Source organism: Clytia hemisphaerica, unplaced genomic scaffold, assembly GCF_902728285.1.
Source record: "Clytia hemisphaerica strain Z4C2 unplaced genomic scaffold, Clytia hemisphaerica genome assembly, whole genome shotgun sequence".
NCBI classification, from domain to species: domain Eukaryota; kingdom Metazoa; phylum Cnidaria; class Hydrozoa; order Leptothecata; family Clytiidae; genus Clytia; species Clytia hemisphaerica.
This window is the reverse complement of record NW_027104297.1, coordinates 152,858-174,393: the sequence shown is the minus strand read 5'-3', so window position 1 is coordinate 174,393 and position 21,536 is coordinate 152,858. Positions and strand designations below refer to the sequence as shown.

Genomic DNA, 21,536 nt, shown 5'->3' with positions numbered 1-21,536 from the left:
TATCATGGACCTGATTGCCTAGACTTTCATTTAAAATAAGTTCCAAAATGCTCTCCAACGCAAGAAAACGACCTTAAATCACACCACATCAGAAAACTTCAACGAGCTTGAATTTTGAGAACTTCCACTAAATTGCTGATGGAGCTTTAAAGTCTCATTGAACGAAAGTAGGTCGCTTTTCTTCTTGGTGAATCCTCTCTACTCGAAATTTATTTGCCAACATGAAAATGTTATTCAATAAAATCAGATTTTCAGTTGATTTATTTTGATTTATTTTTGAACCTAAGTTTTCTTCTCTCAATTAAATATCCTCTAAATGCCAATGTATCTGAATTGGATGCTAGTTATCTATTCCTATGTATATTCCTTAATCTATAGATAAGGACACCTTCTGTCTCCTTGTCAACCGGCTACAGATCTTATCAGCCAGTTGGGACAGAAGAAGGAGTTAAATGGTGCGGGATGTAGAAGTATTGATTTTAGGGAGTTTGAAGATTTATTGTTTAAAGCACTTTTCCAGGCGGAATTTTCAAGGTTATTCTTCCAACGCGGGGAATAAAAATTCAGATTAATTTTGTTATCGATGGATATAAGGGGCTTTGTGAGACAGGACATTTAAACTTCGATACACCAAGCAGTATCATCAAACTTTTCAAATTGGTGGAGAAAGAAGTTTGAGGAGAACTGTTCTTATAAAAAATTATAACGATAGTAATAAACTTTTCCATTTACATCAACTTCAAAGAGAGATATGAACGACAAAAAAAGACGTTTGCAATTTTATTTCAACTCAAACTCAGCATGAGTATCTCTCCATACATTTTGATACTGTATGTAATATAATTTGAAACTATTTCCAACTTGATATTAAATTTCGTGATATGGTCAATTGTGAGAACCATATCTATATATTCAACTATCATAATTAAAGGGCTGGAGCTAAATGGGGCTGAGAAAATTCTTGCTCTTTAAGCCTTGTGAATCCTATCTTTTTAGCCGTAATAAACTTTGTTTTCTAATCCCTAACGAGGATGAAATTACGGTGTATTTCAGAATTATTATTTGAATCTCTCTCTAGTTCGCTTAAAATTACAAAGAGTCAATTAAACCAGGGGGTATGAAATGCTTTAATTCGAATCACGGAAACATGAATTAGGCTCTTCAAGAAAAATTTTTGTACATGAGGGGGGGGGGGCGGTGAAGGATATATTGTCCCGGGGTTAGTGAAAAATATAAAATTTGGCTTGATTAGCAAAAAAATGAGAAAAAATGTGGTCCGACTGGCCCCCCGGTGCCGCGGCGTCTGTTGTTAAATAGAGAAAAAGCTTGAAATCTGTAGACCTAAATTATAGAAAAAAATTGAATTGAGACAATGTTAAAAATTAAAGAGGTACAAAATAGATTGAAAAGATTCTTTAAATTTGTTACAAAATTGATTGGTTAATATTTACTAGATCAAAAATTGTTGGTGATATAATTTGTTATTTCTAAGTATTCTTGTGAAAAATATTATTTATAGGGATGTTTCATTTTCTTTCTACTCCTAACTGTGTTGGCTGAAAATATAATCCTAGTTGACTGAGGGGGTTTCAACTTAAGTTTTGTTTATAATTAAATGTAAATTGCTTTTCAAAAAAATATAAAAACATTACTCGGCGAATCATCCCAAAATATTTTCGAAAAAAAATTATTCAGAACCAATGAGTAAAATTTGTTATTAATTAATAAATAATTTCATTAAAGAAATATAAAATAGGGAACAAAATAATAAAAATTGTATCTATTCGAAAGGAAAATAGGGTATGCTCAAAAAGAAAGATTTTTGGTCAAATTGTAAAACTCAAATCTCGCGTATAAGTGATGTGGAAAATAATTTGCATAATATCGCTCTCATTCGCGAAACTTGTTTCCACACAATTTGTTAATTTCAAATTTGCAAAACCGTTAAAAAACAAACGATTGGCACCAAACACTACATTATTTTTACATCAAGATCAAGCTAAAACACATGGTCAGTGCGTTATACATTGTTCAGCTCACACAGAATGCTGGTCTGCAAATTATCATCAAAATAGTCAAGTCTGTATTTTATACAGAGAAAGTTTTCGTGATGGCGATGTCAGAGAGTTTGTCGAAGCTGATGGATGGGTTTATTATGAGAAAAAGGAGGTAAGAGTTAGTTCATCTAATGTCCACCCAAATAGATATTTATACACATGCGTAATTTATCGTTCTTTAAACCGCTAGTTGTTAAATAGCGTAAAATACAAAAAGAAATTAATATTTAGGGGTAGTAGTCACTGACCAAGGTCGGGGGTTTGGGATGGTTAAATTTGTCGTTCTTTGATAGTTAGGGTTAGGGTTTGTCGTTCTTTTTTTCGATTTTTAATAATTATTTGTCGTTCTTTTTAGATGGTTTGGAAACGTCAGATGAACAGTCTCTAAGGGGATTGTATTTTCACAATCACACCCCTGTCTCACAGCTCTGATGAGAATTTCTAACCAACCTTCAGTGGGGATGAAAGTTTCTATCGAAGTCTCAATTGGGGACTGGCTTAGTTAACTAACATATTCACAAGACTAGACACGGCTAATGGCAATATATAGTGTTTTCGACGCTTTAAAGATTTTTTATATTTACGGATTTTAAGTTTGCCGTGGAATACTGTTAATCAGTCACAACTTAGCAGCAGATTTATCCTAGTTACTGAATCAAACAAGCTTAAATTTTTTAGGATAAATGAGAAGAGAAATTTTATTTTTCCTAAGTCGAAAAATCCAGTATAGCAGTACCTTTACTCCGACACTATGTATTTTTTTATTTCTAGGCAGAACAAACACAAATCGTATCAAAAGGTGACGCAATAAACAAAACTGAAGGTATGAACCTAATCGTCATTAAATTATTATTAAATTCAAGCTTTTAAAGTCGAGGTCGTGGCTAACAAAATCCAATGAATAATTTTCTTCATTTGAGAATCTTTCTCTCCCATACTTGGAATTGAGCTCAAAGCCCCGAGTGGGAAACTCCTGGATGGGAATTGAAGCCATTTATTTCAATCTGAAAAGTTTGAAACACGTGTTTTTCACATAAACCCCAGATTGAAATTAAATCTATAAAAATATACCATACGGGGAAATAAAGAAAGTGTTGGTTTCAATTCGACGTTACAAATGTGGCGGAAATCCTAAGACTTCAGATAAGATTCGTCTCTAGCTTTCGGCCTTAAACTCAATGGCTTGCAGTCTGTTTGGATCTCAAATTAATTTTTTCGCATTAGAAATTATCTGTGAGCAAGGTAAAGTGATTCACGAGCTTCCCTACATGCCTGAACAATGGAAATTATCCTTCAAAGTCTACTTTTCCAATCATCAACCAAATTCACATTCTTCTATACTAACATTCGATCTGATTGGACGACGAGGAAAAATTGAGATCGGTTTATCTCAGAGGAGATTTATTTTTGTGGAGATGTCCGGTGAAATTGGTAAAAGATGGTTAAACGGAAAGTATAAAGCTCCACTTAATAAATGGGTATCTGTTGATATCAATCTTGTTCGATTCAATGGTACATATCAGCTGATGTTGTTCATGAATCAAATTTACCAGAGAAGCTTTGCAATCAAGTTTTGGGAACCTACTTATTTTAAGGATATAACAGTGTATGCTTCGAAGAAATTGAATGCCTGGAAGAGTAATGTTGTCTCGACGATCAAAGAACTACTGTTTTACAGGACTAAAGGTAAGCTTTTTTTTCATATGAGAAGCCAGTACACGTTTTTTTATAAAAACAAACTATATATGAACATACATAAGGCTTCGATGGCCAAAATATTAAGAACAAGTTAAGAACATTTTAAGGCTTTGATTACTCTAGGACACCGAATGTCATAGAAAAATGGACAAAAATACTCAAAAAATGAACATGTTAAGAACATTTATAGGCTTGAAATTCAAAAAGTTAAGAATATCTGAAGGGTTCAAAATTTTTGGATGTTCTTATGAAAAAGACGTGTATCAGGGGGGGGGGGGTGAAGCAGTTAGTACAAGACATCATGCCTACTAACTGCTTTCTCGGAAGAAGTTAGTAACACCACCACCTTGGTACACTTAGTACAGTTAGTACTAACTGAATTTAGCCTTGAAAAAGGCTTTTGACCTTCATAAATTCAATAAAATCAAATAAAATAAAATTTAATATCTTAAAAATGATTCAATTTTCCATAGCTTTCAATAGGAAAAAACAACATTTTAGAAAATCAAATTTCTATTGCAACCAGCATATTGTTTTTAAGATTTATAAAAAAAATTTTGAAAATTTGAAAAAAAAAATCTACTTCCCAAAAAATTTTTTTGGTAAAATACGGTCTTTTTTTTAAAATTTTCTCACAAAATCCTATTTTTTACACAGTTAGTACCAAAATTTGGCAAATTTTTAGCAGGGGACCACCCTTTTTTGCAGTTAGTACATCTGAGTACTAAGTGATTTTATCCAATTCATATGGCACACCACCACGGTACTAACCGGCATGATGTCTTGTACTAACTGCTTCACCCCCCCTGCGTGTATGCTTCTTTTGAGGCTCGACTCTAGCTTCCGACATACCTTATTGCTTTGTACCCTATTTTGAAAAAGTCTACCATCAATTTGTTTAAGCAGTAAAGCACTCCAGAATCATGATTGTACTTAAAATTAATTTGAAATTTCGAGTTTTTGTATTGGTCTATTCCAGATATAGTCTGTACCCCCTATGTTGAGGAAGTGTGACGTCCAGGGTGGTATGGAAATGAATAATCCAATAAAAAATCCATTCCCGAAAATGACTTCCTCAACTTCCCCATGCACAAATTTTTCTGAAATAGACCATTTTTCTTCTTTTCACGATTTATTTCAGAGCCTGTAACCTATAACAACGCGATACAACTCGGTGTCATTCCACGCTGGCCTAAATCATGGCACATACAATTTTCAGTCAAAATCTTATATCATCGAAAGATCATGAATGATGGTCGGGATGATGGTGGTAAATGGCACGGTATTATCCAATTCTGCAACTCAACATTAGACCAATACGGATGTCGGCAGCCAGTAGTTGCTTACAACCAAATAGAAGGAAAAATCGAATTCACCCTATATGGAAACAGCACCTCTGACAACTTTATGCAATTATGGTCGGATCCTATTGAATTGAACACGACATACGATATAAAAATGCAAGTCACACAAAGATCTAGAACTCGTTTAAACATATGGATGAATGGCGACAGGGTTTACAAAAACGTTGAAGTTTTGAACGCTGAAGAATTTTACAATGTCAGATATTATTATGGGACATTATGGAGACCTGATAACCATTCAGTTGAAATTTCAAACCTTATTTTTGGTGGCATGAGTCAAAGCCTGAATCTTGACGATTGATTAATAAAACAGTCTAAGGGTCAAGTACCCAGGGGGGGGGGGTACTTAGGCAAAAATGGGTGCTGGGTATGTGCGGTCGGTAAGGGTCGGTTTTTAGCCCTTCAAAGTCTCTCTAAAGGTCACAAAAATCAGAAAAAGTCTCCTCTAAGGGTCACCTTTTCAGCGAAAATCAGTCTCTCTAAGGGTCGGTTTTTAGAGGTCCAATCCACGCATACCCTTTATCCGCCAACTCTTTTACCCCAGGGGATCAAGTACTCCTAAGTAAGAGTAGCTTTAAAGGTTTTCAGCATCAGTTTCATATCTTAGATTATCTCAGCAGAAAGTCTGAATCGTAAACCTCTTTAACCTAGCTACACAACTTTGGGGTGAGCGTATGGTGTCCCCAACACCGAGATACCGACACATTACTATTTAATCACTGTCAACACAGACAGTAACAAAGCTAAAATCTTTGTTTTGTCACCATATAGGGTAAGACTTTTGACACCAAAATATTGACGTTGTTTTCTTCAAATACCGAACCACCGACATCGGAAAGAGCTAATACCGGCACCCCGTCAAGCCCGCACGGTCTTTGCACGTAATAATAATCAGATATTGAATTGTTTGGAAAGTTGAACTGCTATACACCACTTAGACGGAGGTCGATGCATTTAAAAACAATTTATCTAATAACAGTGAAATTGTATCATAAACAAATCCCTACTTATTGGAAATATTTATTAAAATCAATCCAAAAAACAAAAACCTTAGAAGTATAAAATAATATGCAGACAGTATCATAAAATTCATATTGCTCACTAAATATTCTCATCGTAATAAATTTTTCGTGTGTAATTTTGTAAATATTTTTGTTGTATTTGAATAATATTTATCACCTAACACTGTGCACTGTTTCGGCGTCTCCTTCAATTCTTGCTTATCGTAAACAACAGTGACATACCCTCGCTAAGATACTAACATTTTTCAATTGAGTTTTGCAAGTAGTAGAAGATAAATATTGAAAATATATAAATTTTTCATAATAGGTTGAGTTACTCTGCCCCCTCCCCTTCTTTTAAGTTTACAGTAATAATTTTGCGACAATTTTAAGGTCAGAATTTAGGACTAGTCCGTGAGGGTAAGCTATAAGTGATGGATTTTGAAAATGTGAAATTCAGAATAAAATTAGGACACACGGATTTCCTATCAGCTGAGCGGTTAAAAATCATTTATAGTCCCTTATCAAGACTTTTTTACGAATTGCAGCCTTTTGAAGGACAAACATTGGGGTTCTTTTCTGTTATTGCAGCTCTTGGTGAGATTGAAAGTAGATTTTATGTTTTATCATTTCTTAGTGGAATTTTAAAGGTTCGACCCCCCTTAAAGACGAAACATATCCGTACTCTTTATTTTTCTAGGTGATTCCCCGGGAGGTTAAACGAACCCCCGAGGGCCACTCAAGGAAAACATCCTACCGTTCGTGCGGCCCATAAGGGGCCTTTTTCCAAGCTTCCCCAAGTGCACTGAAAAAGTCGAAATGAACAAAAAGGTCTAGCGTTTAAAATTTGGTAAATCTGAGCATGTTTTCACTAAAATGGTCAAAAATCTTCAAGATAATGCACCGTATTGGTCGATTTTTCGTCTAAATTTACTCAATTTTGGCCAAATTTTCTCTGCCCTGCAAGGATCCGTTACGGTCGTTTTTAATAAATAAAGTGCCCCACCCCCCCGGGGACGAACAACGATTTAGTACCATCCTATTACTACCACCAACATCGTCAATACTTCTTCTGATTCAAGTCAAACTGACAAGTATAAAAGAAATGCACAATTTCAGAGATACAGGCAACAAAATTTGAATACGACGAACAAAAAGATAAGAAGAAAACCACAGTGCCAACCTTTTGAGGGAGGCCTCTCAAAACAACATTATAACGATTAAGAGGTTAGATTATGATCATACCATAATTTCATTTTCATGTCTACTAAGCTACTGTTCGGCAGTTTAGGAAAGAAAATTTTAGAAGAAAATCTGTGAGATTAAGGTCCACCCGGAGAAGCTTTATATATGGAAAACAAGCTGCGGCTCCTTACTGATTGGAGTTGGCAGAAAAGCTTTTTATGATTTAACAATCAAGTTTCTCGGCAAGATTACAAGGAAAGAAACATGTTCACGTTATCTTAAAGCTCCTCCTGGTTCAGTAGTAGAAAAGACGATTTTAAAAAAGGACTGGAAGATTTTTAGACCTACCTTGAGAAAGTAGTTGTATATATACAAGTCCATATATGGACCAGCGGTGTCTCCTTGTTGCTCTCAATAAGGAGAAAGCTTTTTTACTGAAAGTGTTCCTGAATGAAAAATTCCAACAAATATCCAAGTAATTGTACAAATCATTATCTCAGCTAACAAGGAGTGAAACGTGGTCATGTTATCTTAAAGCTCCTCCCTAATCTCGTTATCATTCTTTAAATTCAGAATTCTTTCTCGTGTCAAAAAGCTCATCAAAATACCTGGATTGGTCGAAAGGAAGCATACTTGTTAGTATAATGCAACATTTGATAACATAACGTCAGCAAACGGGGGGGGGGGGTAATGCGGACTGGACCTCCAAAAACTGACCCTTAGAGAGACTGATTTTTGCTGAAAAGGTGACCCTTAAAGAGACTGATTTTTGCTGAAAAGGTGACCCTTAAAGAGACTGATTTTTGCTGAAAAGGTGACCCTTAGAGAGCGAAAAACTTAGAGAGACTGATATTTGCTGAAAAGGTGACCCTTAAAGAGACTGATTTTTGCTGAAAAGGTGACCCTTAAAGAGACTGATTTTTGCTGAAAAGGTGACCCTTAAAGAGACTGATTTTTGCTGAAAAGGTGACCCTTAGAGAGACTGATTTTTGCTGAAAAGGTGACCCTTAGAGAGACTTTGAAAGGTGAAAAGCCGACCCTTACCGTCCGCACATACCCAGCACCAATTTTGTCTAAGTATCATTTATATGAATGAATTTCAGATGTTTATGACGGGACCAAAAGCTAAGCACAGCAACGAGTGGATGGCCCGTAAAGGGAGCAAAGTTCTGCAACTATGGGCAGAACCTCAAATATGCTGGTGATGTTCTTAAGTGTATTTCTTGCGTTCGGGAAGGGGATAGAGCGTATTCCCCGGGGGTTGGACTTAGGGATTACTACCCATCTGCTAATAGTTGGGCACTCGAATATCGTCTCTTTACCAAAAAGTCGTAAAAGTAACAGGAATAAACTTTTGGTTACTCAGCACGGAGTGGGCAATGAATGTCTGTCTACGACTCACATACTTGTCACCTATCACCAAATTAATAAAGAAAGTGATAAGTTATGATGAGTAGAGAAGTTGATAAAAATGTGATAAGTCTACTTTACATTGGTAGACTTGTCTGCGAGGGAAAGTCTTGCAGGGTATGAAATTACAATAATAAGTTCACTCATGTGGTTCAGTTCCCTCGATGTAGATTCATGAATTAATTCTTATTCACATGTAGATATACATGAACATTGAGCAAATCCCTCTAAGAGATTTTGGCTTGTACATACCCCACCATCTCGCAAACCAATCCACCCAAATCCTAAGTCATTTATATTTTCTTTAACTATTATTCTTACATAAAAATATATAAAATTACAGAAAGATCAAGGGGCCGACGCGAGTTGTTGATTAAGAGATAAACTGATTTCAGAATTTATCACTGAACACATGCTATCTATCTTATTACTGATATCGAAATTTTGCTACGGGTTCTATTGCATTTTAGGAGGTTTCAGATCTTGAAATAAAAACCCTTCGAATCCGGAAAATCATGAAAAAGGAAAAGATAGATGTGAGATTCTTAAAACAATGTCTTGTTGGGGAAAAAAGGGTCTGGGGGAAAAAAAGACTATAAATTTAAAGGGAAAAATTAGATTTTATTAGAAAAGGATAGTTATTGATAGTACACCCCCTTCTCACAGACCCATTGGGAACGCCCTTCCTACTGGGAAAATTATCTTCCGAATTTTGTCCCCATTGAAAATAATTAAATAAACCAAACCTCACTGCAATATATTTACTATTTTTCCCATCCTAACTGAATTGAATTCCCCAGCCATTAAAAATATGGGAATATCAATCCCCATCGAGTTTCAGTCCGTTATTTTTATCCCACTAGTTGAAAAAATCCTACCGGGTCTGTGAGAAGAGGGTGTGATAGTTACCGTGAAAAGTATTTTTCATTGGTATTTAAGGCTATTAAAACAACAAAATCGACATACCAAATTACCACTGGTTTTTCCTAGAACTTTCTCCAAAATGAATGAAACGATAGCATAATAGTAGAATGTATTCAATTTTAAGTCAAATAACATTGCAGTGTGTTTGCAGAAAATATTAAGTGAGAACTTGTTGATACTACAGCTTAAATATCAACAACAATAAACCGCACGTTTCATAAAAAAATACCACAAATACGATGCCAGTTTGGAATCTTTAGAAAACTGGCTTGTTATAATGTTTAATTAGTTCAGCAGAGTAACACGAGAGATGTGATCATCAAATTAAGTAGGTACTTCAAGGCATTAAAGGTTCTAATATTTTCCAGTTAGACAGAGATGTATTGGAACGCTACTGCAGGCTAGAGAGGGATCTTAACTTTCAAACCAGGCTTAAGATTTGCACTGCATTTTGGATGACGGATCAAAATATTCGATCTGAGAAAAGTCTGAGAATGTCTTTCTCGCCCGAACTCTTAATACTAAGAAGTGTCAACATACTCTGACCATGATTGTAGCTTTTCGCTATATCTAATTGCAATGGAATCAGATAATCACCCAAGGCTAGCCTGGTAAATTACATCGACTTCAAATCCCGAAGGGCTAGACTCTAGACTCCTGGATGGGAAATGAAGCAACTTATTTCCAATCCAGAACGCCCACGCGTTGTTTTTACACAAACGCTGGATTGAAACTAAAATCTATCGCTAGATTCAAAAAAATGTAGTCCTCAAAAAAAAAAAAAGAACCGCCAGATACAATCCGTCGTCATTATTACGGCGCGTTCTAGGCGCGTTCTGGATAGGAAATAAGTGGCTTCACTTTTTCTTGCCTGTGAAAGATTAGACATTCTACTCTAGCCCTTCGGGCTTTAAACTCAATGGTTAATTATCCAGCTGACACAAAACGTCAATATCACGTTCGATGGACGTTGAAACAATGTTTGTATACCAACTAGGAAATTAGACCAAGAAAAACTTCATCCTCGACCCAGCGATAAAAATACAGAAAATAAATACGTAACTTACTCGGTTCAATCCATATAGTGAGCAATTGTTTTTCTTCCCCTCCATTGTTCATTGTGTTTCTTTTTATTATTTTTCTAGCGTTTTTTCAAAATAAAGTATATTTAGATTGATCAAGACCAAACTTTTACTCAAATTGCTTAACAGTTTCCGTGCCGCCGTCGGCATATGCCGATAAGAGCATTTTCGATCTCTTTGCCGGTGTCGGCATTTGCCAACAAGAGAGGTCTCGAACTATTTTTCAGATGTTTTTTTTAAGTTTGAACAAATAGACATCTAGCAAATAGGTCGAACCTTCCATTTTTTTTCCGTGGCAAATAGGTCGAACCCTTAAAAAATACATCAGGTCAGAAAAAGTCTTTGAAGTAAAGTCGATCGATAGAAAATCAATCATATTATTGAATTTGATTGAAATTTATTCAATTATATCCAACCTGATGTATCCATACATACTGAGGAAATCAATGAAAAAAAACTGATAGTATAAAAAACTAATGTAGCCATTCCGGAAATCAAAGCAAAAGGCCCAAATTCCAAAATGTCTGAGAATCTTATTTGGTGGTCCTAAAGTTTTGAGATCAGGCCCTTTCATATAGAATGAATCTCTATCTATAGAAGGCTCTACAGGCCCTACGTTAGCCTGGATATCCATTGTAAATTATTTTCTCATTTTGATGTTTCTGTTTACAGCTTGGTCTACCCAGATAGTTGTAAACCCGGTAGTTTTTTAGCTCCGTGCGATATTTGAACCGACAAAATACGCATGCGTTGTCTTCTGATATTGGAATACTAGCCCTACAGATCTCAAACATTTTAAAGGCCAGTCAACAAACGTGTTTCCTCATACTTGGGAGATTGGATCTTTGCGGTGATGTATATAGTTGCCGCTCCCTAAGTCGACGTTCTACTATTCGATAAGCCTCATTGTTCGATATAATATTGAAAGTCGCTGTCAACAAGAAACTCATAAACGACACTCTACTATTCCGTACCATACACCACTCTCTTATTCGATAAAAATTCAATCCCCTTTAAAAATCAAATGCACATCAATAAACAACCTTCCAAGCTGGCACACAACGTTGTTTCAACGTTAATCTAACGTTCACAACGTCCACCTAACGTTATGTGGACGTTAAAACAACATTCTTTGCCAGCTGGGATGTAGTTTCGTTGGTGTGTGCATTGCTAGCGAGTTTATGTATTTGCACTTTTGAAGACGGTAGAGTGACTGAAGCGTTTTGGAATAACCCGCAGTTCTGACCCACAATATCGAGGACAGTAAAAGTGCTGATTTACCGTCGTCCTCAGTTGTTCAGGATCTAGTCAAATTAGAACCTTACCGTCTCTGTCGCAGAAAAACCCACATACATAAGCTCGGTACTGATTACCCTCTACTAGCATCTCAATACTAACCAATAAAACATGACCGAAAAAGATATCATCTATCTTGACGTAATCAATGCCTTCATAATTTAAAAATGAAATGTTATAATATACAAAGTCAATCATTTTTTATCTTATCATAAGAAGTCAAATCGCTTACACCCACGAAATACGTTTTAAGTTCGGATCCCTTTTTTTCGATGTTCAAACTAAAAGGTTTTATTTCATCAATAATCTTTGTGAGTCAAAAATGATGATGATATGCCATAATGAAAATAGTTCTTTATAAGAAATCTCCAGCTTTTTAGCTTTGATAAATTCTCTATAAAAGTTCTTTAAACTAAAGAACACTCCGAAAGGAGAATTTCACTATCCATTTGAATACACCTTTTCGATCGTAGCCACCAATTGCCGTGCAGGCATTTTTTTTGTCCCTTTTACCACCCTAAACCGTCCCAGTCTTTTTTTCACACAAATAGACGATAGAAAAATGTGTAAAAAAAAGATTGGATCGAGTTTAGGGGGAAAATTAAATAATAAAGTGGCACGCACCTGACCGCGCGACTACTGTCGAAAAGGTGTACTGTCTAGTATCGCTTACTTTGATTTGAATTAAAGGGACGCGTGACAAAAGAGTGGTACGGGGCTTTTCCGAGTACCTTTTTCACATATTGCCAGTTTCAGGTCTAGTTGCAAAAAAAAGTTCGTTGGGTGCATTATTTCATTGCTTTAAAAATGAGAAAAAATTTGACAAAATTTGGAAAACTCGTATCTTTGTCAATATTATTTCATTCAAAAAGTTTCAGGTCTCTAATAAAGAGTCCCACCCCAGCAGTATATCTGATCATGATATCACGCAATTTTTTGTCTTCAATCACGATCACGCAAATTAGCAAAAGAATGGACAATCACGCATCCCTTTGAAAAAGTCCAAGTCACGTATCACAGCTCAAAAAAATTTCAAATCACGATCACGTTTTGACCTCTCATCACGCAATCACAAAGAAAAAATTTCCAAATCACGTAATCACGCTGCAAAAAAGTCCCTACCACGTCATCACGAAAACCGCTTGGGGCCTCGATAAACTCCAATTTTTAAACCGCGGCAAGACATAAGGTTCGCACTCCTAGTTGATTTGCTTATAAAAACCATCAACAAAGCACCTCAAATCTAGAAAGGGTATACATTATATTTTTGTTAACTACATGACAATTTAGTGCTACAAATGATTCATAGTTTTACTCGAAAAATATTCGGGTTGTCATATACTATGTATTTAAGTTCTTTAGATGACAATTTAGATCACGCGCTGTTATACAAATGGCTCATTTTTTTTCGATTTCACCCTTTAATCAGCAAGAACTGAAGAACTGAAAAAATCAAATTCTGAGTAAACCTCTTGAAGTTTGAGTCAATGAATACAATCTTATCGAATTATTGACCAGATTGAACAGAAAATTCTTATTGATTTTTATCAAAGAAAATTCCTCACTTTTAAAGAGAATGTTGCAACTTATTCTTGCTTACGGCTCATTTTGGAGAGACTCTAGAATGTGAAAATCTCAACTTTTACCATATTACTGTTGCTACATACCAAGCACCAATGTCTATGACCAAGCTTCCTTTTCTGAAGTCGACGTGACAGAACTAATAAATTTCAGGAAATGAGAATCCATGATTCCAGAATTACATCGAGTCTAATTTCAAAATTAGCATAAAAATATCGTTAGAAAACTCGTCGGTAAAAAAGCTGCCGGCAAAAAAAATAGTTACTTGTCAAAAAATCCAAACACTGTCTGTTCAAAACTATGTGACTGAGTGCGTGACAAGATTTTCCGTTACACAAGAAATTTGACGTGATGAGATGAGAAAGAGTTCAAAATAAAACGAAAAAAGGAAGCATTATTGTACTGTAGTACAAAAATTTAATGGAAAAATAGAGAGAGAGAAAAAAGTATCAAGTAGGCTAAGCTACTTAACTTTAAAGTAATCGTTTCTTAATCGATTGATGTCATATTCATAGTCTCTACACTTCTTTTCATATAAGAACAAACTATATAAGAACATATGGCTTCAATAGCCAAAAAATTAAGAACAAATTAAGAACACCTTAAGGCTTTTGGGACTCTTAAACGGCCAATTTCTTAAGAAAATGGACAAAAATACTCTAAAAATGGTGAAAATAAGAACATCAGAAGCCTTCAAAAAATGTTCACGTTCTTATAAAAAAAGGACGTGTAGTCTCTATTATGACAGAAAAATAATGTTTTTGCTGACTTTCCAAGATTGCGGTCAAAATAAAGAAATATAGTGTACAGTTTCAAATTTGTGAAAGTGCATCATCAATTAACAACTAAATGACGTATAGGAAAATATCTAGACCTCACAAAAGTGTGTAATAAAGGACGAGAAGGGGCACCTGCCGGGAAATTATTTGAAAAATGATAACCCTGAGTTTTTTCCTCTAAAAGGCTAACTTTCGGCAAAAAAATAATGGTCCAAAAAATTCAAAAAATGTCGGCTTTTCTTTGTTTTTTCTTAACTCATTTTGGCAACCCCGATGGCAACGACGAAAGCCCGTATCTTTCTTTCGAGATTCATTTATAAAACGATATCTGCATACCAGTTATTCGCTGAGGTTCGAAAAATCGACCACACATGGGACTCGTTTTTATGAAAATTTTGCCGGAATTGGCGAAATAAGTGAAATGGGAGTGAAATTTTAATACTTTCTTAAAATTTTCCATTTTTCAACCAAATTCCCTCAAAAAGCGGCACACCCCCGTACCTCTTTTTACCTAAGTATCCCACCGGGTTCTTTAATCAGGTAGATTTCCGCAATAGTCTAATTATCTATATGGCTGCCTGTCTGACTATTTGACTAAATTTAAAACAATTCATGAAACAAACCATCAGAAACAGCTTAATTATAAAAATTATTCAAAAATTACACTTTGACTCAACGACGCAACGAACAACCTTGAAAAAAAGCTACAAAATCGTCATCAGCAAAAACCAGTATCAATCCAACAAGATCTAGAAATCATTATTCAAAATGTTTTTGATATACCCAAACTACAAAAAAATCTTTATTTGCATTGGCCTTATTCAAATTGCAATCGCATATATGAAAAAAATCCTAAATCTTTAGACAAACAATCAACAAATGAAAAGGGTTAAGTAAACTTCTGTCTTTTTTCAGAAATACAACAATTCTAGTCGCATGAAATTTGAAATGCACAGAACTCTAAAACAAAGACTGGATTAGACATCCGTATATAATGTGTGAGAAAAATCAAATTGAAAGCTTAGGCTATCATTTTGATACAGATGCAATCTCTCTCTCTCTCAGCCAAAATCTGTATCGTTTTACGACACAAGCCGACTTCATTTTTCAGACTAAAGTTGATGGGGAAAAATCCGTTCTAGTGATTATTTTAGAGTTCAGTAGCTACGTGGTAACAAGACTACCATTTTGCTGTGACGCCAGTATTTATTTACCAAATTTTTAGCAAATGGATGTCATTCTTTATGCAAAAGAATTCTCACTTATTCAATGATTTTGTTTCCTGAACTAAACTATATTAAACGTTTTTTTATGAGAACATCCGACATTTTTGAAGCCTTTGAATGTTCTTAACTTTTTGACTTTTAAGCTTAAAAACGTTTTTAGCATGTTCTTACTTTCACGATTTTTGTGAATATTTTTGTCCATTTTTCTAAGAAATTGCGTGTTTCTAAGTCCGCGAGGTCTGGCAATCGAAGCCTTTTGTTCTTATACAGCTTGTTCTTATAAAAAAACGTGTAGTCGGTCGCATTTGAGTCTCTGTAACTCGAAGACGCACGGGGAACACAAAGTTGTTCGAGTTAAGGAAATTTCAAGTTATGAAGTAAGCTTTATATTGTTAACTGTAGGGACAAGAAAACTTATTCGGAGAGGACATACGAGCTATAGAAATTCAAATAAAAGAGACTCTGCTGTACTAACTACAAATAAATCTAGGGGTTCAGTGTTTTCGTTGATTCTCAATCAAGTTTAAGTGTCCGGTGTTCTGGTATTAAAGACCCATTTAAACCTCCTACCTATGAACCTTTGCGCTTAAGACACCCCTTCTCACAGACTCACTGGGAACCCTTCCCACTGGAAAATTTGGCCAAAATATCGTCCCCAGTGGAAAATTATAATCCAACTATTGTTCCCACTGAAAATAATCAAATAAACCAATCCTCACTGCAAAATGTTCCCCAACCCAATTGAATTTTCTGACTTGAAAACTAAAGAATTGAACTCCCCAGCCAAAAATGGGAATGTCAATCCCCCTCGAGTTTTGGTTCGTTCTTTTTGTCCCCACTGGCTAAAGAAATCCTACCGGGTCTGTGAGAAGGGGGTGTCTTAAGGATTGGGTACGAGTTTGGTGGGATCGGTAATAGAACAATTTCACGGTTGAAGGAAATCGAGGGTAATCAAGTTCACCTCACTCTGATAACTACTTTCTGCTGGTCTAAAATTTTGGAGGTTTTTGTCTAACCACAGGAAGCAAAGCCACTACAGGTTTTTTTATAAGAAAATATTATACAAGAACATAAGGCTTCGATGGCCAGAATTTTAAGAACAAGTTAACAACATTTTAAGGCTTTGCGGACTCGAAAACAGCCAATTTCTTAGGAAAATGGACAAAAAATACATAAAAAATGGGGAAAATAAGAACATATGTCAAGAACATTTTTATGTTTATGACTCAAAAAATTAACAACATCCGAAGGCGATTGTTCCATGAAAGTAGCCCTACTGATGCAAAGTGTCATCATAACATTCAACTAACAACCGTAGCATGCGCGTAACGTTGACTGAACGGTTGTACCAGGCTAAGAATTCCCTAGTCTAAGTCTGACGAGAAGACCTCTATAGATATGTTCTACATTCGTTGACGTTGAGCACTATTTAAACACTTTTAAACACTTAAACCTTAGCATTGGGTATGAGAAGTAGCCTACCCTTCCTTCGGTTATTGAAAGAGGGTTTCATGGGGTACCCGATTCTTTTATTACATCATCTTTTTTTCCGCAAATTCCTTCAATTAATCAAAATTCCATCACCGAAAAAAAATTCTGTTAGAATCCAGATTTCCATATAAAATTCAAGCAATCCTGAATATTTTTCTCCCAATTTATTAAGTTCCGTTTTCACCGGACTAAAACCACCAAATTTCCTGTCCCTGACATAAAATATAATTTCCGAAATTCTGTCCGTGCCAAATTCCACCACTTCGTCTGAAAAAAAGACCTGATTCGGCTCCTCCGCCAAGCGTGAACCCCCCCCTTTGAAACAGAACAAATAATTAAAACCCTTAGAATACCCTGTAGAATACCACTAGGAATTTCAAGAACATTATAAGAACTACTTCGAGATTACCGACAGGTTGGACCTTTATAGATACTTCCTACATAGAAACCTTTGCATTAAGGGGGAACCGTTAAGGTGAGAAGATTCCAAACTCTAGTCTCCGCCCTTGAAAAAGAACACCTTATAATCAACAAAGCCCCAAGAATACCATTTGCATTAGAAACATTATCAAGAACACTAGTAGTACACACACTACAAGTGTATCACACATAAAAAATATAAATCACTATTATTTCATAAGTAGTACAAAAATAAAGACCAGATTGATATATGATTTATCACGTCTAAAAAGGTAATAACTATGGATATGTTTTACGTTATGATTTATTTTATAAGAACCAGTAAAGTTAGGTTTAGAGTTGTTCTTGATACCGTCTTGAATCTTAGTTACTTTCCTTAACTAAGCCTTTAAAAATGGAATAAAATAAGCCTTTTTCTGAGAAAGCTGGATATCTAAGCTTTAGATAGTACTTCATATATTTTAGGTTTTAGTCACATTTGAGTCTGGTGTTCTATATAAAATTGTGCTTATAAAAACGACGTGTATATTAGCAATTTGATATGACTGTGAATAAAGTAGCTGTCTACATTTTGATACTATCAGCATCCCTGGTGAGCGTCTGGCAATGCTAAATGTATAAGATTGCACAGTTACGTGATGAGTAAATCCCCGTTTGATAGATTAACTTTGAGAGGGCGGATAGAAACACTTGGCAATGCTCTCTCGCCTATATTTAAGATTGTTAAATTATAGTGTAAAATTAAAGTTATACGACCATGGGTAATTATAAATCAACCTCAAAGTCAGGAGCCAATTTTTTTTTGGATTAAGGTTAAGACATGGAAGGATTTTCAACTGTATACTTTTTGATGGAGACCAGCAACTTTCTGGTTCTCATCGATCTCTTGTGCAGCCAGAGCCACATGCACCAATCACTGATGGATGTACAATCGTTGCCAATATAGTATGGCACATTTCCGGCGGTCAAATTTAGATACAGGGCAATAAACTCCCCTTCCCCTCCGAACAATGTTGTTGGGAAAGAAATATTGCTTGACCAGTCTTTAGCCCCCTCCGACAACATTGTTTAGGGGGGGAGGAATCTCATCTTTGGGCTTTGTGCCAAAGGTTTTGTCAATGATTGTAGGTACAATCATGAGCGTTACCAGAATCATAAAAACCATACTTATAATATATTGAATGTATGCCTATTTTAATCTGAATTTTAGAATTTTTGACCAACTTGGTTTCATGAAAATTTAACTCGTCAATTTAAGGTGCACCATAAATTGACGAGTTAATTAACTCGTAAGATTAAGGTGCACCATAAATTGACGAGTTAATTAACTCGTCAGTTTAAGGTGCACCATAAATTGACGAGTTAATTAACTCGTAAGATTAAGGTGCACCATAAATTGACGAGTTAAATTATCTACTTGTGACGTCATAATTTCCCATTGATGACGTCACATTTAACGTAACTCGTGTTTTTTGTAACTCGTGTTTTTTAACTCGTGTTTTTTAACTCGTGTTTTCCGAGCCTCATTGAAAACAGTTTAAAGGTTTTTTTAAAATAAGAAAGCATCCTTTGCTTACTCATCAGTTTTAATTCACAAGCTTTTTCACATTGGATTGACACGGGTGTGGAGCAAGATTGGTCAGAAAGAGGAAAAGAAAAACATTTTTTGCTTATATCAGCATAATATAACAATCAGGCAGACACTGTCCTGATATGAAATATGTGTCTGGTATGAAATGGGCACACTTATGTAAAAATGAAACCTTTAATGATTTGTTTTAAAAATACCCCATTGCATACCGAGGTTAAGTCTTTTTTCAAATGAGCTGTTGGCAAATGTACAAGGTCACTTTTGGAAGAATTATTCCACATCTTTTGATAGAATGTTTTCAAAAAAAAGTACAGCCCAAAGTTGATCGCCAATCGAATTTTTTCAAATTCAAGCCAAAACGCTCGAGAAAACGGACATTTCTCTATATTTTGAGACTGTAAGCAATGTTAGAGATTGAGTAACTGGGTACTGCAATAGCTGATCACGAGCTTTGGAGGGAGGGTTATTGTTTGTTCCCGACTTAGGTCCCTTTGCGGGCTTTGGACTTAGATTGAAGAATGATATGACGATGAGAAAATTCAGCCCACAGTTTTTTCTTTACCTCCTAAATAACAGTTTGTTGAGTAAGAATTTGTGTTTATTATAACGGATGGTAAAAGTATAGAAAAACAAACCTTCTTGTCCATGCATGGTGTTAGTATGACTTCGAGGAGTGGTGTACAAATCTGCCATCAGTCTGTTACGATTCTTCAAATAAGACATTGTATTGTCTTAATTTCAATATCAGTCTTTTATTTTTGACCAATTACTTAAAAAAAAATGGTTCAAAAAGCTGTGGACACAATAATGCAGACAAAAGATGATCAGGTTTGATGTCTGGATGGAAATGATGGCAAATTGATGAATTGTTGTAAAGGTAATACCGATGAACTGGGACAAGCTTCTCTCCTATCACGTATCAATCACATACAACCAAAATGACAAAACGATTCCTGTATACGACGAGTATATGATCTTCTTCCCAGCTTTACAAGGTACTTTTTTTCCTTTTTATCTAAATCTATAAAGATAGATTAGTTTGAGATTTTCAAAAAAGACTTTTTAACCCAATTAATTAAAAGATCGTCTCAAAAATCTTATACGATTAACTTGAGTGTTTATGATCTGTATTTAATGACCACCTAATTAACAAGTCTTTATCTGTCTACGCTTAAACGTCCAATTCCATCTCCTTTATATCAAATGAGATAACCTTAACATTGAAGTATAAACCCAAAAGCCAATCCTAAAAGTGAGTAGGATTTGAAGCCGTGATTTCCTCCATAAGTTGCTCTGGATATAAAATTGACCCACCCATCTACCAGCAGATTTCGAAAAAATGTAAACCACAAAAACAGGGAAAGCACCAGATTCAATTTCAACCCATCGTCTAAATGCGGCATAATTCATAAAGCTTCAAATTTTTTCTGACTTCGGAATGTTTGATCATTTGCTTCTAGCCCGTCTGGTCACTATTTCATCGCACCAGTCTCGTGATTTTCGCTATGGAAAATAACGACTAGCCCGTTCTTCTTGCCTATATATTTGTACTAAATTCCCGTAATAGGAAATATCTGATCTGATCAAAAAGCTTTATTGAGAATACTAAAGGTCAAACTGAATTCAATTGATTGTTCAATTGATTGTTAAATTGATTTGTTTTCTTGAAAACCTCGGTAAAAATCCCGAAGGTTACAGTTTAGCTATCAATTTATGGCTTTAAGAACTAAACTGTAAAATGAAGACTTAAAATCGAGTCTGTGAACAAAAATATCAAAGTTTTTGTGAGTTGAACCAAAGATAGGTCGTAAAGTCAAATTACTAATAAAGTAGGAAAAATCAATATCCTCAACAGTGGGGGTAACATTTTTTTCTGGAAAAGCCCATAATTCTTATATAGATAAGACTGTAATTTAAGGTAACGTCCTGAATATATCCTTCCGAGATACCCTCAATCTTTAACGAGGCCCGGAATTCCCGAGTTATTTTTTCCGAGTTAAAAAACCGAGTTAAAAAAAAACCGAGTTATCCCGAGTTATGACGTCATTTTTGGAATTTAGTGACGTCATTTTTCATTTTTTAACTCGGGAATTTTTGCTTCCTTTAACTTTCCGAGTTATTTTAAATTTTTAACTCGGGAATTTTTGCTTCCTTTAACTTTCCGAGTTATTTTCCATTTTTTAACTCGGGAATTTTTGCTTCCTTTAACATTCCGAGTTATTTTCCATTTTTTAACTCGGGAATTTTTGCTTCCTTTAACTTTCCGAGTTATTTTTCATTTTTTAACTCGGGAATTTTTGCTTCCTTTAGCTTTCCGAGTTATTTTTCATCTCTCTTTAAATTTCTTTTCAATCGACATGGCAAACTTTATGGCGCAATGGCGACAAACTTTATGTCAAGATTATGAAATGAACACAACACGTTTTCTCTT

The 21,536-nt window shown here is 35.2% G+C and overlaps 2 protein-coding genes across 2 annotated transcripts in view; one reads left to right on the top strand and one right to left on the bottom strand.

The window, feature by feature from the left end:
* Positions 1 to 20,106, bottom strand: part of LOC136817276 (uncharacterized) — a 41,744-nt gene extending 21,638 nt beyond the window's left edge. The window contains exon 1 of the mRNA XM_067073609.1: positions 19,741 to 20,106. Within this exon, the coding sequence (XP_066929710.1) occupies positions 19,741 to 19,828 (88 nt within the window). The 5' untranslated portion in view covers positions 19,829 to 20,106. The remainder of the gene's footprint in view (positions 1 to 19,740) is intronic.
* On the top strand, positions 1,799 to 5,420 carry LOC136817214 (uncharacterized). The gene is made up of 4 exons (XM_067073553.1): positions 1,799 to 2,169; positions 2,829 to 2,880; positions 3,282 to 3,743; positions 4,897 to 5,420. The coding sequence occupies exons 1-4, from the start codon at positions 1,861 to 1,863 to the stop codon at positions 5,418 to 5,420; spliced, it is 1,347 nt and encodes a 448-aa protein (XP_066929654.1). The 5' UTR covers positions 1,799 to 1,860.
* Positions 20,107 to 21,536: the final 1,430 nt, after the last annotated feature.